The sequence below is a fragment of the Diospyros lotus genome, chromosome 3, assembly GCF_014633365.1.
Source record: "Diospyros lotus cultivar Yz01 chromosome 3, ASM1463336v1, whole genome shotgun sequence".
Taxonomy (NCBI): domain Eukaryota; kingdom Viridiplantae; phylum Streptophyta; class Magnoliopsida; order Ericales; family Ebenaceae; genus Diospyros; species Diospyros lotus.
In genome coordinates this window covers 2,106,197-2,122,216 of record NC_068340.1, presented here as the reverse complement: position 1 = coordinate 2,122,216, position 16,020 = coordinate 2,106,197, and the positions used below count along the sequence as shown (strand labels likewise).

Below are 16,020 nucleotides of genomic sequence, written 5' to 3'. Positions count from 1 at the left end.
TGATTGAAATTGACTGATCTCATTGACTAAGATCTCAACTTAAGTGATACTTATTTTGAATAACCCTTAACTTGAGTGATTTGAGACCAAGACTGAGTAACCTCACTTATAAGACTGTCTCAATATTTTTGGGAGACTCTTTCAAAAATTTATAAGTCACTTGACAATTATTATTTGAAAGATTTTGTAAACTAACTATTTTAATATTTTTATCTACAAATTCAAAAGAGAGCCATAATGCCCATAGAATATTGTGAGTTTTTTTTGTACCCATCAGTCTCCTTAATAAGGAGACTCCTATAGTAAACGTATCCTCATAATTTTAATAAAATTATAATTTTATTTTAAATACGAGCCTAATTTAAAAATAAAAAAATTTGCATATAACCTCGCGCATGCCCCTAATTAGTTTATTTCTCTAAAAATTACTCTCAAATTCCTTAAGATACTCTCTCACATTTGAGACAGTCTCTCACATAAAAAGACTCTCAAAGGCTGGGACCGACTTGCTTGACTTGTCGGTCTCTATGTATTTAAAAAACAATAATTAAAAGAAAAAAAAAAAAAAGGAGGTGTTGGCCGGCGGAGGTGAAGTGCAAGGATCAAGGGCAGAGCCAGAGCCCTAGAAATGTTTTCACTCTCAAGGCTTCTCGAGAGGTCGTCGCGCCCATGCCTCCAGCGAGCCGCTTATCAACTCCGTTCTGCTCGGACCGGCGCTGCCGGAAAGCACCTAAAGTTCGGTGCGGCGGCGCTGAAGAAGGCCGACGACAAGTCGGAATGGTGGGCGGTCGACGGCGAGATGCACGAGATCGGCGAGAATGTTCCGCCCAGGGAAAGGTTCGTGATCCCCCGAGATAACATCCCCAACAAGCGCCGCAAGCAGCTCAGAGAACAGTTCATGCGCCGCACTCGTCTGGTTCTCAAGGAATCTGTGCGTACTCTCTCTCTCTCTCTCTCTCTCTCTATATATATATATATATTATATTTCATTTCGTGCTTCACTGTTCTGATTGCTGTTCCGTAATCTGTTTACCTCCCCCTGGTTGATGTGTTGCTGTTCCGTGATCGTTGATGTGTTGTTCCCCCTGGGTTTTTTGGTGGTCCGGGGTGTGCCCTGACCTTTGTTTGTAGCCTTTCTTCTAGGCGTGTTTTTTTTCTATATATTTCTTATTTACAGAAAAAAAAAATCTGTTTACCTCCCCTTAATTGTTTTCAGAAACAGAAACAGAGATGGTATTTCCGTGAAGTGTTTTTGACAATTTTTAGAAAACAGCGCAATTTGAGGACAAAGAGAAATGGATGTTTTCAGAATTCTTGTAATTGGGTTTTGTATGAAGTGAAAAATGCTAGGAAGATAGATAACGGATTTGATAAGGAATCTAGGAAATGGAACTTTTAATCAAGCTGGTATTCTGTCTCTATTTTTGGATTTTAGCATGAAATTTTCTTCCTACCTGCTCTGAGTTTCTTATTCTCTTGCCTGACTAAAGGAACATGAGCCCTGGTGCAAAAGGTATATGGAACTTTATAATGAGCTTAGAGAGAACTGGGAGAGGCTGTACTGGGATGAAGATTACTCCAAGAAACTAGCTCGGGATCATGCTAACTATGACTCTGCTGAAGAAGATGATCAAGATTTTTCACCATACCGGTCTCTCTGCCTGTTTCTGTCTCTCAATTGCATTCACAACTCTGCAGATTTTATGTTTTATTTGACTCTTAAGTTCTTTTTTTCAGTTTAATTGGTTTGATTATGTACTTGTATTGTAATTCTAGCATTATATGATGAAGATATATACGTTACCTGCTTTTTGTGTGTTTCAGGAGAAGGCAACCTCAAGCTCAGCAAATGAAGGTACTGTTTCGACCTCATACAAGATGAAGTACATATCTCTGATGCGCTGAACTGGTGTACTACTGTAAATAGGTTTTGGCTATCTTGAGCGAACACCCATTTTTTGAAAAAGTTCACAGCCTTCCTCTAGGATGTAAATTGCTAAACTCCATGATTTCAAACTCTCTTTTGCATTTCTACTGCTAACTTCCGGGACCTTGGATCTAGTCTCCTAATATTAACTATATCTAAACAATATTGACTCTTTAACAAGCGGTGGCATATGCTTCCCTGCATTAGCTTTTCTTCCTTTTAAATGTCATCAACTATATCTAAACAATATTAGCTTCATATTGTGCATCTCATATATATCATTTTCCCCCTTATTCTCTAGTTATTGAGTTTATTCATTTGTTTGGGGCTTTTGGGCCAGCCATTGTTTCCCATTTGGATGATGTGTTACTTTTGCTTATGATGAAGAAAAAAAAATGTGATAATTGCTGCAAATCATGTAGGAAATATTCAGAATTTGGTAGATTGGTGAATGATACCATGTAACTTCACCATGCAGGTTCAAGGCATGGGAAGAAATATTCAAGATGAAACCTGGGTAAAGGTTAACCAGATTCGTGATAAGTTTGAATACGACAGAGAGAAGAGGATGAGAGAAAGAGGTTGGTACCATTACATTTTCTGTGTAAATTTTCTGTTCTTTTTTTGCCTTTTGATATGATGCACTTGTTTGAAGCACTTGAAGTAGTTGGACTACATGATTCCATTGGTTAGAGGCCCACTGACTAGGTTTTACCCTTATTAAGCGTGCAAACATTCTGTTATGACCCCAAGGGCATTAGTTGTAATTGTTTCTTGTTTGTATTTCCCTTAGTTTGTAGTTACTTGAGTTGGTTAGTGTGTTAGTTAATTAGTTGGTTACTTGAGTGGGTTAGCGTGTTAGTTAATTAGTTAGTCAATAACTGAATGGCTGTAAACAGCCTATACTTGTCACAACCCTAGGATTTACTAGGGTTTAGAAAGGGATTTTGGAAGAAATTGAAGAGATATGATAGAATAGAGGAAGGAAACAGTACAGAAAGAGGGGGAAATTGAGAAGAGAAGAGAACGGTTGGGACAAAGAGAGAGAAGAGAGAGGGAAAACAGAATGTTCATTCAATTCATCCATAGTCCTTCTTCTCTAACCCACAGCCTATTTATATGCTGTTTACAACCATTCTGTTATTAACCAACTAATTAACTAACACACTAACCAACTCAAGAGTTACAAACTAAGGGAAATACAAACAAGAAACAATTACAACTAATGCCCTTGGGATCATAACACATCCTGCTATTAATTTTTGAGTCATTGAGCAAATAAAGCTCACATGTAAATTTTGGGCCAAGCTGCATGATCTAAGTTAAGTGTACAACTTATAGATACAACACCATACACCCGCAGGGAGATAAAAACAACAAAAACAACATATTCAGCTTTTATCCCACTATGTGGGGTTGGCTACATGAATTCTAGACTTCCATGTATTTCTGTCTTTTATCATATCTTTATTTAGGCCCATACACTTCATATCAAACTTTAATGTTTCTCCTAAAGTTTTCTTGAGTCTGTCTCTACCTCTTTTTCTTTTTTTAACTAATTGTTCTACTTCATCAACTCTTCTCATCGGAGTGTCTCTTGGTCTTCTTCTCACATGACCAAACCATCTTAGTCTAGTTTCTTTCATCTTCTCCTCGATTGGCACTATTCCTACCTTATTACGACTAACCTCATTTTTAATTTTATCTTTTTTTGTATGGCCACACATCCGTCTTAGCATCCTCATCTCCGTTACGCTCGTCTTTTGTTCATGTTGGTATTTGATTGCCCAACATTCTAAAACATACAACAAAACTGGTTTTATAACTGTCTTATAGAATTTTCTTTTCAATTTTAATGGGATTTTACCATCACATAACACCCCCCATGCATTTATCCATTTTAGCCAATCTGCCTTAATTCTATGCGTGACATCCTTGTGAATTTCCCCATCTTTTTGAATCACTGATCCCAAATATTGAAAATGGTATTTTCTTTGTTTGATTTGGTCTTCCAATTTTATTATAACATTTTCTACTCTTGCATTCTTACTAAATTTACATTTCATATATTATGTTTTCCTTCTACTTAATTTAAATCCCTTAGATTTTAGTTTGTTTCTCCACAACTCAAGTTTAGTGTTCACTCCCTCTTTTGTTTCATCCACCAACATTGTGTCATCTACAAATGGCATACATCATGGCACCTCTGTCTGAATGTGTTTAGTGAGTTCATCCATTACTAAAGCAAATAAGTATGGACTTAGTGCAGAACCTTGATGTAGTCAATTATAATTTTAAACGGTTCAATATCCCTTCGCATGTTCTGACCCTTGTCTCTGCATCGTGATACATGTTCTTAAGGACTTGTATATAGGCTATTTAGACTCATTTCTTCTCTAAACCCCTCCATAATACTTCTCTGGGGACCCTATCGTAGGCCTTTTCTAGATCTATAAATACTATATGTAGGTTCTTCTGATGATCCCGATACATTTTCATTAGGCTTCTCGAGGGTATATAGCTTCTATTATTGACCTACCAGGCATAAAACCAAATTGATTTTTCGAGACATCTGTTTCTTTTTCGAGCCTCTACTATATTACTCTCTTCCAGAGTTTTATGGTATGGCTCATTAACTTAATTCCTTTGTAATTTTCACAGTTTTGAACATCTCCTTTGTTCTTGTATATAGGAACCAAAGTACTATTCCTTCACTCATCTGACATCTTTTTTTATTTAAGGATCGCCTTAAATAATTTCGTTAGTCAGAAAATGCTCTCTTCTCCCATGCATTTCCATGCTTCTATTGGTATGTTATTCTGTAATACCCCGAGAGCCCAGAGAAGTTAGTATATATCGAGGATAGTGTAAGAAAGGAAACAACACCAGTTGGATACCTTTTGGGCTGAATGTTGGCAAAGAACTCCCAAGTTAAGCGTGCTTGACCTGGGGTAATCCAGGGATGGGTGACCCCCCTGGGAAGTTCGTGTAGGCCCATCAGGGTAAGTTGTTCCGGTTCTTCCTATCGCTCGATCGGGTCATTACAGGTGGTATCAGAGCCGACCCCCGAGCCTCTGAGCGCGGTGGTGGGGCAAACCTCAGCGAGGAGGCTGAGTCCCGAGGGGTGTGTGTGTAAGCCCCTATGGGGGGTGCGTGTAGGCACCTTAGGCGAATCCCACATCGGCCATGTAAGGGGGGAGATCTGGGACCGGTTGTAAGGTCGCATGACGAGGACGTCATGTGCTTAAGGGGGGGAGAATGTAATACCCCGAGAGCCCAGAGAAGTTAGTATATATCGAGGATAGTGTAAGAAAGGAAACAACACCAGTTGGATACCTTTTGGGCTGAATGTTGGCAAAGAACTCTCAAGTTAAGCGTGCTAAACCTGGGGTAATCCAGGGATGGGTGACCCCCCTGGGAAGTTCGTGTAGGCCCATCAGGGTAAGTTGTTCCGGTTCTTCCTATCGCTCGATCGGGTCATTACATATTCGGTCCCACCGCCTTATGATTTATCTTTTTTAATGCTTGCCTTATTTCTTTTGAACTTATGCGTCGATAAAATGTATAGCCCACGTTTCCTTTGGAGTTACTAAAATGTCCCAACCTAACTCTTGTGTCCCCACCATCATTGAATAATTTTGTGAAATACTCCTTTCATCTTTCCTTAATCGCTCCCTCATTCACTAATACATTTTGATTTTCATCTTTTATGCATTTCACTTGGTTTAGATCTCTTGTTTTTCTTTCTCTTGCTTTAACTAATTTATATATATCAATTTCTTCATATCAAGTCGTTTATATAGGTTCTCATATGCTTTTGACCTTGCTTTACTAATAGCTCTTTTTGCTGTCTTTTTCGCTTCTTTATAATTTTTTAGGTTTTCTTCATTACTGCACTGATATACAGCCTTATAGCAAGTTTTCTTATTTCTAATTTTCAATTGTATCTCTTCATTCCGCCACCAAGACTCCTTAAGGTTTGAGGCTCTACCATTTGTCTCTCCAAGGACTACATTTGTCGTGCTTCTCAGGGCATTAGCCATTTCTCTCCATATTTGGTTTGTCTGTCCTTTTCCATTTCATTCCTTTTTACTCCTTAATTTTTCTTTGAAGATTAATTGTTTCTTCCCTTTTAAATCCCACCACCTAATTTTTGGATTTTGTTTTATGTGATTTTTTCTCTTCTAATTTCTTACTTGAACGTCAAGTGCCAAAAGTCTATGTTGAGTAGTCAAACACTTTTCCTGTATCACCTTACAATCCCTACAACATAACCGATCCTCTTGTCTCATGAGAAAGTAATCTATTTGAGTGATTGATGTGACATTTTTATATGTGATTAAGTGTTCGTTCCGTTTTTTGAACCTAGTATTGATTATGATGAGCCCATATGCCATAACAAAATTTAGAATAGACTTATCCTTATTATTAATTTCCCCAAATCCATACCCTCTATGTACCTCTCTATAGCTGTTTCCGTCTCTATCCACGTGACCATTTAAGTCACTTCCTATAATCACTTTCTCCCCTCTTGGTATCATTTGTATGAGTCCCTCTAGATCCTCCCAGAATTTTACTTTTATCTCCTCACCTAATCTCGCTTGTGATGCATATGTACTAAAGATATTCATAGTCATTCTTAAAGATATGCATAGTCATTCTTTCTAGACCAACCTTCACCATAATAATCCTATCCCCTATTCTCTTTATATTCATTACCTCATCTACTAAGCTTTTATCCATAATAATTCCCATTTCATTTTTCGCTTGATCATTTCTTGTGTATCATATTTCATGTTCAGTTTCTAATAAAGTTTTTGCTTTTTTTCCTACCCATCTCATCTCTTGAAGGCACATAATAGTAATCTTTCTTTTAATCATTACATCTACCACTTCCATAGCTTTGTCTGTTAATGTTCTTATCTTCCATGACTCTATCTTTAATCTATGATTTTGATTTTGGCTTTGGCTTTGAATTTGAATTTGATTTTAATTTTGGCTTTGACTTTGAATTTGATTTTGGTTTGGATTATATGGATGTATCTCCCTCTCGTTCATTGACCTAGATGATGTGTTTCTATGTTGTCCTCTTAATTGTTAAAAATGTTTTCCTCTGCTATTCGCTTGCTATCGTTCGAAATAGAGATGATTGGCATACTTTTCCGAAGCCCAATCTGCTTACTAGTCACCAACTATCTAGAAATGGTAATAGATTGGATATGGACCGGGTGCATCCGCACACACTCCCCACCCATATCTGCTTCCTAATTTTCGTACACATAGCCATCAAGTAATATACTTAGTTTTCACTATCTTTTTGCACTCTTTTTTTTTTTTTTTCTGTTGTTAACTGAACGAGGGATTCTGGAAGATGAATTTTTCGAAAAATTCTCACACCACATCATTCTGTGATTCTCCCGAGTTCATCCATTTCTGGATCTCGAAAAACCATATTCAATCTGGCCCATGTAGGTTTCCAACAATAAAAAGATACCTACCTTCTCGAAACGACTTTGATGGAGACCTTAAATTTCTAGCTGTGGGCCACCACTAACACATTCTGTGAACATACTCATGAAAACAGTGAGTTTTTGTTTCCTGCTCCATTCGTATTCTTCTTTTTGTTTTGGCTCTTCTATTATTGGATTGTTAGGTATGATCTTAGTTAGTTATAAGTGCTTTACAGAGAAAATAAAGCAATAAATAGAAATGAATGACTTGAGTTAAAATTCATGTAGCCAGCGGAACTGGTAAGTTATTACTATTCTTGGGTTGCTACGTTGTTGTCCCCAGCCTTACTGGTCTGTGATCTTGCTCGCGCAGCCTTCGCACCCATGCAAGAAGGAATTGGTTTTGACTCGGATAATTCGCCCTCCAAGACTGGGCCCTTCGACACTCAGAGATACTTCCCTGAGTCTGAAAGAGGCCGAGATTGCTAACTGGCAACGAACAATTCTCCTGGTTGTACATTCTCATACAAAGGGAACCTTATGATTCTGTAGCATTTTACTTGGTCAAGTATTTGTAGGGTCTGTTTGGTATTGCTGCGCTTTTGAACCGCAACAACTCTTTATTTACTTTTTTGAGAAATTAGTGTTTGATAAAAGTGTTGGTACTTTGGAGCCGTATCTGTTCTTCCAAACAAGCAGGTTAAACTGCATAAGCATGTCTACTCATGCTTTTTCTGGAAAAAGTACCACAACTTTGTTGGACCATCACTTTTTTTTTCTCATTTTTGTATATCAATATCAAAACGAGTCGAGTTTCGGCTAAGTTTGATAAATAAATCGAGTTTTAACTTAATTTTAAAGTTTAACTTGTTAAAATTTGTGAATATATTTGATTTGAGACTCGTAAATATGTTCGATTAGAAGTTCGTAAATAGATTATAAACAAATTTATTTATAAAATACATTAATATATTTATTTATAATTTTATAAATATATTATTTAACATAAAAGTTATTAAAAATTATATTATTATAATAATATAATTAAATTGAATATGTTTAAAAATATTATATATTAATTTAATTATTTAACATAATATAATATATGAATATATAATAAAGTAAAATAGTAAATTAGGTTTAGTCAAATAGTATATAAATGGTTGTCTAAATTAAAAAAAAAAAAATCTTAAAAAGTGAAGAAAATTGTAGAAGAAAAAAGCTAAGAGTAAGAGCGGAGAGATAAGCACGGACATTGCCTATGGTCAGCACTAGGGCTGGCAATTCGGGTTGGCGGGTCATAATTGTGTCGTGTCAAGACACATGTATAACATATATCAGGCTAACCCGAACACGACACGTTTAATAATCGTGTCAAATTTCTTAAACCCGAACACGACACGTTTATTAAATGTGTAACACGACACGACCCGTTTAACCCTGTTTAATTAAACGTGTCGTGTCGTGTCACCTGTTAACCTGTTTAACCCGTTTATCACACACGACACGACACGGTAACCCACTTATTAAACAGACATGACACGTTAACAGGACACGACATGACACGTTAACACGAATAAAAACTTATAAACACGAATAAAACACGTTTAACCTGTTAAAATATGAATATCCTCAATAATCAACACATAATAAAAGTCATCTAATATGCAAAATAAAATACAATCACCCCAACAATAAAATAAAATACAGTCATCCAATAATAAAATAAAATACAGTCATCCAACAATAAAATAAAATGTTCTAAATTAGATATTACACAATCTAATCAACAGTGAAAGAATTAGAGCATTGAATTGAATGAGTGTTTTCCTTAGAAATATCCAATTGAATGATATCTTCAGTCAGTTCCACCATATGTAACTCGGAATTTTCTACAAGAAAAAAATATATATAAACAATCATCAACCTTTTTCATTCATTAAAAGTAATGAAGAAAATAAAATAATAAATTTTGTAAAACAAACTAGAAAGAAATATCACTAATCTCTCCAAACATCCAATCTCTAGTGCATATGAGTGCCCCCACTATTTCAGGTTTGAGAGAACTACGATACTGATCAAGGACTCGACCACCAGTACTGAAAGTGGACTCAAAAGCAACTGTGGAAACAGGAATACTCAAAATATCTCGAGCCATAAAAGCAAGTTCTGGATACCGATATTGATTTGCTTTCCAATAAGATAAAATATCCAAATTTTCTTCTTTATCAATGCTTGCCTCTTCCAAATATAAGTCCAACTGTGATTTTTGAGTTTGAGTTTGATCTTTACTTCGAAATGAATCAAATTCCTAATAAGTTAAAACATGAAAATAATTAATAGTAAGTACTTACAACCACATGTAAATGAAAAGGAATGGAAGCAACCTAATTAATAAGTAGGAAAAATAATATATTACCTTAAACAAACCCTTTTTAAATGATGACTCTTCTTGGTTGGAATCACTATCCTTGCTTTGAGAGGCTAGAGTAGGAGATGGAGACACTTTGTACTCATCATAAATTTCATGCAACTTTGAACTGACATTGTCAAATTGTGGTGAGTCAACTCCATACATTTTTTCATAAGCCCAATTCACAAATTGAAGTTTGTATCGGGGATCTAGTATCACTGCAATGGCTAAAATCATACTAAATTCGAACCAATATTTTTCAAACTTTGCCATCATCAAATTAGCCATATTTTTCAAGTACACATCTTTTGAATCCATGTGCTCTTTCAACATCATGTATGCCGTAAAGACAGAAGGAAAGTACAAGTTAGCAGTAGGATACTTTATCCCCGAAAACACACAAGTAATGTCATAAAAGACATTCAAGAAACTGCTGATTTTCTTAACTCTATCCCATTCAAATTGAGATGGACAACTCTTATAATTTGAATCACTTATTTCTAAGTGGTTGAAGGCCCGTCTGTAGAAAAGAGCACTCTCAAGCATAAGATAAGTAGAATTCCACCTTGTAGGAACATCTTGTCTCAAACCCTTCTTAGCATTCAAAGACAAAAACTTCACACATTCTAAAAATTTTTGTTTTCTCACTTGGGATCCTCTAACATACTTGATACTTTCCCTAACTTTGTGAATAGAATCATCAATTTCTTTCAATCCCTCTTGCACAACCAAATTCAAAACATGAGCACAACATCTAAGATGAAAAAATTCTCCTTTACAGACAAGTGGCTTTTTTAAGTTCAAATTCTTTTTCAATAAGCTAACAAAAACATCATTAGCTGAAGCATTGTCCAAAGTAACACAAAATATTTTCTTCTCTATTCCCCAATCTGATTCTAAAATCAAACCAACCTTTTCACTCAAAGCTACACCACTATGTGGAGTTGGCATAAAAGAAAAATTCAATATTTTTTTCTTCAAAACCCAATCATTATCAATAAAATGGACAGTAACAGCAATATACCCATCTGTAGTGATAGAAGTCCACAAATCAGAAGTCAAACACAACCTTCCTGGTGCCTCTTTAAGTACACATTTCAGCTTATCCTTCTCCTTCTTATACATTTTTAGCAAATCAGACTTCAAAGTATTTCTAGAGACAAGTGTAGCATTAGGATTAAGGTAAGAACAAAATGCCCTAACACCAACATACTCAACAAAGGACAATGGCAAATCATGCATAACAATGGCAGCCACAACAGCTCTCTAAACTTATCAGGATCAAATTTAGTGCATCTCATTGACATATCTTTGTTCAACAACAATTGCCCAATATCAGCAATGTCCTTTCTAACACAAGTTTCACTATGGCATTTAAGATTACCTGTCCCATACTTGCTTTCACAAATAAATATGGCACCGCATTTCTTACATTTGCACCTTTGCTTTCCATCCACCGATTTCTCTATTAGTTTATCAAAAAACATCCACACTTGTGAAGTTAACTTCCTCTTACGCTTTCCTTTACTATCCATTTTTGAAGTTTCATCAACTTTTGATTCTTCTAGCTCAATCACATTATCATCATCTTCATGTGCGCCTAATGAAGAAACAGACTGTGACTCAAGATTAACTTGAATGCCATCGGGATCCATCTGCATAAAGACATGACCTCATACTACATGCAAGTACCACAGAAATTTGCTCAAATTTTTTTGAATTCAACCTCTCGAAACAGAAATTATACAAAACAATCACCTAAACATCCCTCAACAGAATGGAAAAACGTCTTATACAGAAATGAGCTGAACGCAAGCTATCCAAATCTCTGAATGCATTATGCATCATAAACAAAATTTAGTAAATGAGCAACTAACTGCTGAAAGTAACATTAATAAAATAAATAGGCAAGCTATCCAAATCTCCGAATGCATTATGCATTATAAACAAAACCAAGTGAAAGAGCAACTACCTGCTGGGCGAGAGACGGAGCAAGGGGCAGTGAGCCACCGGCCACGAGCACGAGGCGATGCTTGCTAGGCGAGAGACGGAGCAGAGCAGCGAGAGGCGACGCTTGCTGGGCGAGCGACGGAGTAGCGAGCCACCGACCACAGTCGGTGAGAGCGAAGCGAGCGAGCGAATGGCGATGGAGCAGCAACAGGAAAGAGAGGCAGTGAGGCGAGCGAGCGAGGACGAGCCACTGTCGATCGAGCAGCGAGAGGCGAAAGAGAGAGGGCGAGAGCAAAAGGGCTATGGCGAAGGGCGACGGAGCAACAAGAGAAGAGAGAAGCAGCGAGGCCAGCCAGCGAGGACGAGCCACCGTCGACCGAGCAGCGAGAGGCGATGCTTCTGAGGGCGAGAGCGAAAGGGCAATGGCGAAGGTAAGCAGCCGATGGTGATGGAGAGGACGAGGCGCGACAGAGCGAGAGAAGTAGGGCTAGGGCATGGACAGCGAACGAGAGAGAGGGAGGAAGAAGGCGCCGACAGTGGGGGGGAAGAGTGAGAGAAATGGGGAGTTTAGGGAATTAGGGTTTTAACTTTTAAGTGGAGGGGATTTGGGAATAAAGAAATTGGGGGGGGGGGCGAGCCGCCGACCGGGGGGGAATTGGTTTTTATTTTTATTTTTTGAAATATTTATTTGTTAAATATAAATAATATTATTAATTATTTGATTAAAATTTATTAAAATAATTTATAATTATAACAATTAATAAAATAATAATCTAAAATATGGTTTGTTGCAACTTTACTTATTCCTTGAATTTTGCACGAAAAAAATTTATGAATGGTAGAAAAAATATACATTTTATGATAAAATTTAATCTATCACGATTATTTTATCATAATAGGGTAAAATTCTTATAATGCTCTTAGTTTATGAATCCATTTTGTAAAGTTTAGAACTCTTAATATGGTTTTTTTTTTTTAATCTTTATACATTTAGTTATTTTTTAGTTATCATTTATAATTTATAAATGTAATTGAGTTGATTGTTAAAAACTAATTAAAAAATAATTATTATTATAAACATTTTTTATTAAATTCAAATTGGATTTGACCATAGTGCTAATATCTCATCATTATTGATTGGAGATCAAATTTAGAGAAATGATATAACATCAATTAATAATTGTCCAAATGAATTTAGTGACTCTTTAATCGCACGTGATCTTTAACCTGATCCAAACTTAAATTAGAGTTCCGAACTTCTTATCATCACAGAAAACGTCTCACTCTCTAATTTCTACGAGGCTACTTCTCTATCTCACCATGATGACACTAACAGTAGCGCCACTCCCATATAACATCGATGAGCTGGGACCTGTCGTGTTTGATAACTATCGTCGTCATTAAGCATCGATTACGTTATCAATTTTATGGTTTGCCTTTTTCTTTTAAAATAATTATATGGCTTGATTTCCTATAACTGTTTTGAATATATGGAATAAATATTATTCTTTTTTTTACTTTAATGTTTCATTTCGTCGTCTTAAAAAAATAAATTTAATTATTATAATTTTTTTTATTAAATTCAAATTGGATTTGACCATAGTGCTAATATCTCATAATTGTTGATTAGAGATCAAATTTAGAGAAATTATATAACATCAACTAATAATTGCCCAAATGAATTTCGTGACTCTTTAATTGAAAAATCCAATAATTTATTAAAAATTCTAATAAAATATATATGTATATTAGATTTATTTAAAAAAATAACATAGTTAAATTTTAAAACTATTTGGTATTTAAATTTATAACTTAGAGTGAAATTATCTAACAATTTATATTTGTGACTTGATTACGCAAATTTTTTAAGAGCTGATCCATGTACTACTATAAAGTCATTATCAATCTTACACATTCATATAGGCTATTAAAAGGGAGAAAATTTAATTATTAATTCTAAAATATTATAAATAACTCTTGATCATATGTCTATTTTATAGTGCAAGAGATTAATAATTTGAATATTGTCACCCTCTTCCTCAATTCTCTCTCTCTCTCTCTCTCTCTATATATATATATATATATAATTTTTATAAATTTTATAACCTTGAGATCCAAAAACTTAAAAATTTACATATTAGATCTACTAATTATAAATATTAAATTATAATCATAAATTTTTTGAATATATAATAGTTTTTGTAATATTATAATTGTTTTTAATTTATTTTTTATAAATTAGTTTAAACGTGTCATTTTGTGTATAATCGTGTTAACGTGTTTAGATCAACCCACTAATCCTTTTAATTAAATGTATTATTTCGTGTATAATCGTGTTAACGTGTTCAAATCAACTCACTAACCCTTTTAATTAAACGTGTCATTTCGTATATAATCGTGTTAACGTGTTTGGGTCAATCCGTTAACCCGTTTAATTAAACGTGTCATTATGTGTTTAAACGGGTTAGGCGAGTTAACCCGCCTAAGACACGAAAATAACCGTGTCATAAACGGGTTGACCCGTTTATGACCCTAACCCGATTAGCCCCAACCCTAACCCGCTTAACTCCGTGTCGTGTCGTGTAATCGGATCGTGTCAAAAATTGCCGGCCCTAGTCAGCACCTATCGCTGCTTCAAGCCTCCATTTGAGGATGAACAATTGCCAACTGTAGTCTTCTATTGCCATTGCACATGACCTTTCGTTGCTCTGTCATTGCTTGATGTGTGTTGTCTTCGCCTCTCACTATCGTCGCACACACCCCCGTTATGTTGTTGTCACATGCTGCCACGTCCCACCACTTGCTGCCACACACGTCTCTTGTCATTGACTGTTGCTACTCTCTGTTGCATCTTTGAAGCACGGTTCACTGTCGTTGCTCGTTGCTACACACCTTTCTCCCTTTTTGCTGTTGCTCATCAGCAGACACTTGAGTTCGTGTCGATCTTGAACTCGAGCTCGAGTCTAAAAACTGGCTCGCTGAGCCTGGCTCAATTTGGTTGCAACCTTATTATTAGCTAACACAAGGCTTTTTCTAAGGAGAGATTTAGCAATGTAATGAATAATATTTTTGGTATTGTCCGAAAGACCAAGGGATGGAAAATGAAGGTATATTGTTTTCTCTTATGAGAATATTATAGAAATGAATGGAATGAAAAATATGTTAAATATTAAATAACAATTCATATTTTCTTAATAGGAGATAGTGTTTTGATAAATTGAATTATGAATTTATTATTTTATGAAATTATTAAAGCTAATATTGTTTATTGTTAACACAATAATAGGATTTTTTTATCTTATCCATTCTTCTTCAATTTGGAGATAAATAAAAAATAAAAAATTTATTAAATTACTCACTTATTGTCGACTCAAATCTCGAATGAAATTAAGTTTTTTATGGTTTGAATTTGTTATTTACCTACAAAATTGTGAATTTTAATTGATTATCAAGTAAATAATAAATTTATAATATTTGCTTTCATCATTTGGAGCAAGGGCTTTGAAACAATTAAAATATCATTTTTTTTACACACCCTCAATAATGTAAATTAGTAATTTTGACTAATTAGTTTAAATTAATTGATAACTCTCAATTTTTTATTTTTTTTTATAAAAATAACAATTGTCATTGTTGTTGAAATATTTTATTTTTTATTAATTAATAAGTTAAAATTTCCCAAAATGTCAAACTATAATTTAGTTTCGAGTATTTGATTATAATTTGAAAAATAGGTAAAATCTCAATTAAAAATTAAGTTTGCAAAACAAGTTCAAATTCAAACCATCCAAACCAATTATTACACGCTCAAACTTATTTTTATTTTCTATTGTCTTTATCCAAATTACCCTTGGTTATAAAAACTTCCCATTTCATTTTTAAGGATTATTCTATATTGCCCAACACGCTTACACATGGGCTTACTAAATGGGTCAAAAAGACCCAAATGTTCTCGCTCAGTCTTCGCCTCTCTCCTCTCACCCTTTTCCTATGGCTGTACACTCAGCCCTGGCCTCTTCTCTCCCTTCTCTCATGGCCAAGCGATTGCCAACCACTGCGCCTCGTCGACCGTTGCTGAAAAGGGAGAAAAAAGATAGGCGAGGGCTGGGCTATGCAGTGGCATCTTTGCAAATTTGTATTTTTTGCGAGGATATTTTGGTCTTTTGGACCCTATTCTGTAAGCCTCTCGGTGAGACTTTCTGGCCCTATAGTAGAACTCAATTTCTAAACCCACATTATGTTTCTTCCCTAATCCTTTGTTTCGAGCCACTTAATAATTG

General features: G+C 35.3%; 1 protein-coding gene across 1 annotated transcript; it reads left to right on the top strand.

The window, feature by feature from the left end:
- Positions 1-555: 555 nt before the first annotated feature.
- On the top strand, positions 556-8,139 carry LOC127796676 (uncharacterized). Its single transcript, XM_052328945.1, has 5 exons — positions 556-931; positions 1,491-1,651; positions 1,825-1,855; positions 2,406-2,508; positions 7,751-8,139. The coding sequence occupies exons 1-5, from the start codon at positions 629-631 to the stop codon at positions 7,864-7,866; spliced, it is 714 nt and encodes a 237-aa protein (XP_052184905.1). The 5' UTR covers positions 556-628; the 3' UTR covers positions 7,867-8,139.
- Positions 8,140-16,020: the final 7,881 nt, after the last annotated feature.

Bases quoted from the DNA above. Each gene is read 5' to 3' on its own strand.
- LOC127796676 (XM_052328945.1), top strand. From the start codon at position 629: ATGTTTTCACTCTCAAGGCTTCTCGAGAGGTCGTCGCGCCCATGCCTC. The intron at 932-1,490 runs GTGCGTACTCTC...GCCTGACTAAAG, and splicing joins GTCTGGTTCTCAAGGAATCT to GAACATGAGCCCTGGTGCAA. The intron at 2,509-7,750 runs GTTGGTACCATT...TTGCTCGCGCAG, and splicing joins GAAGAGGATGAGAGAAAGAG to CCTTCGCACCCATGCAAGAA.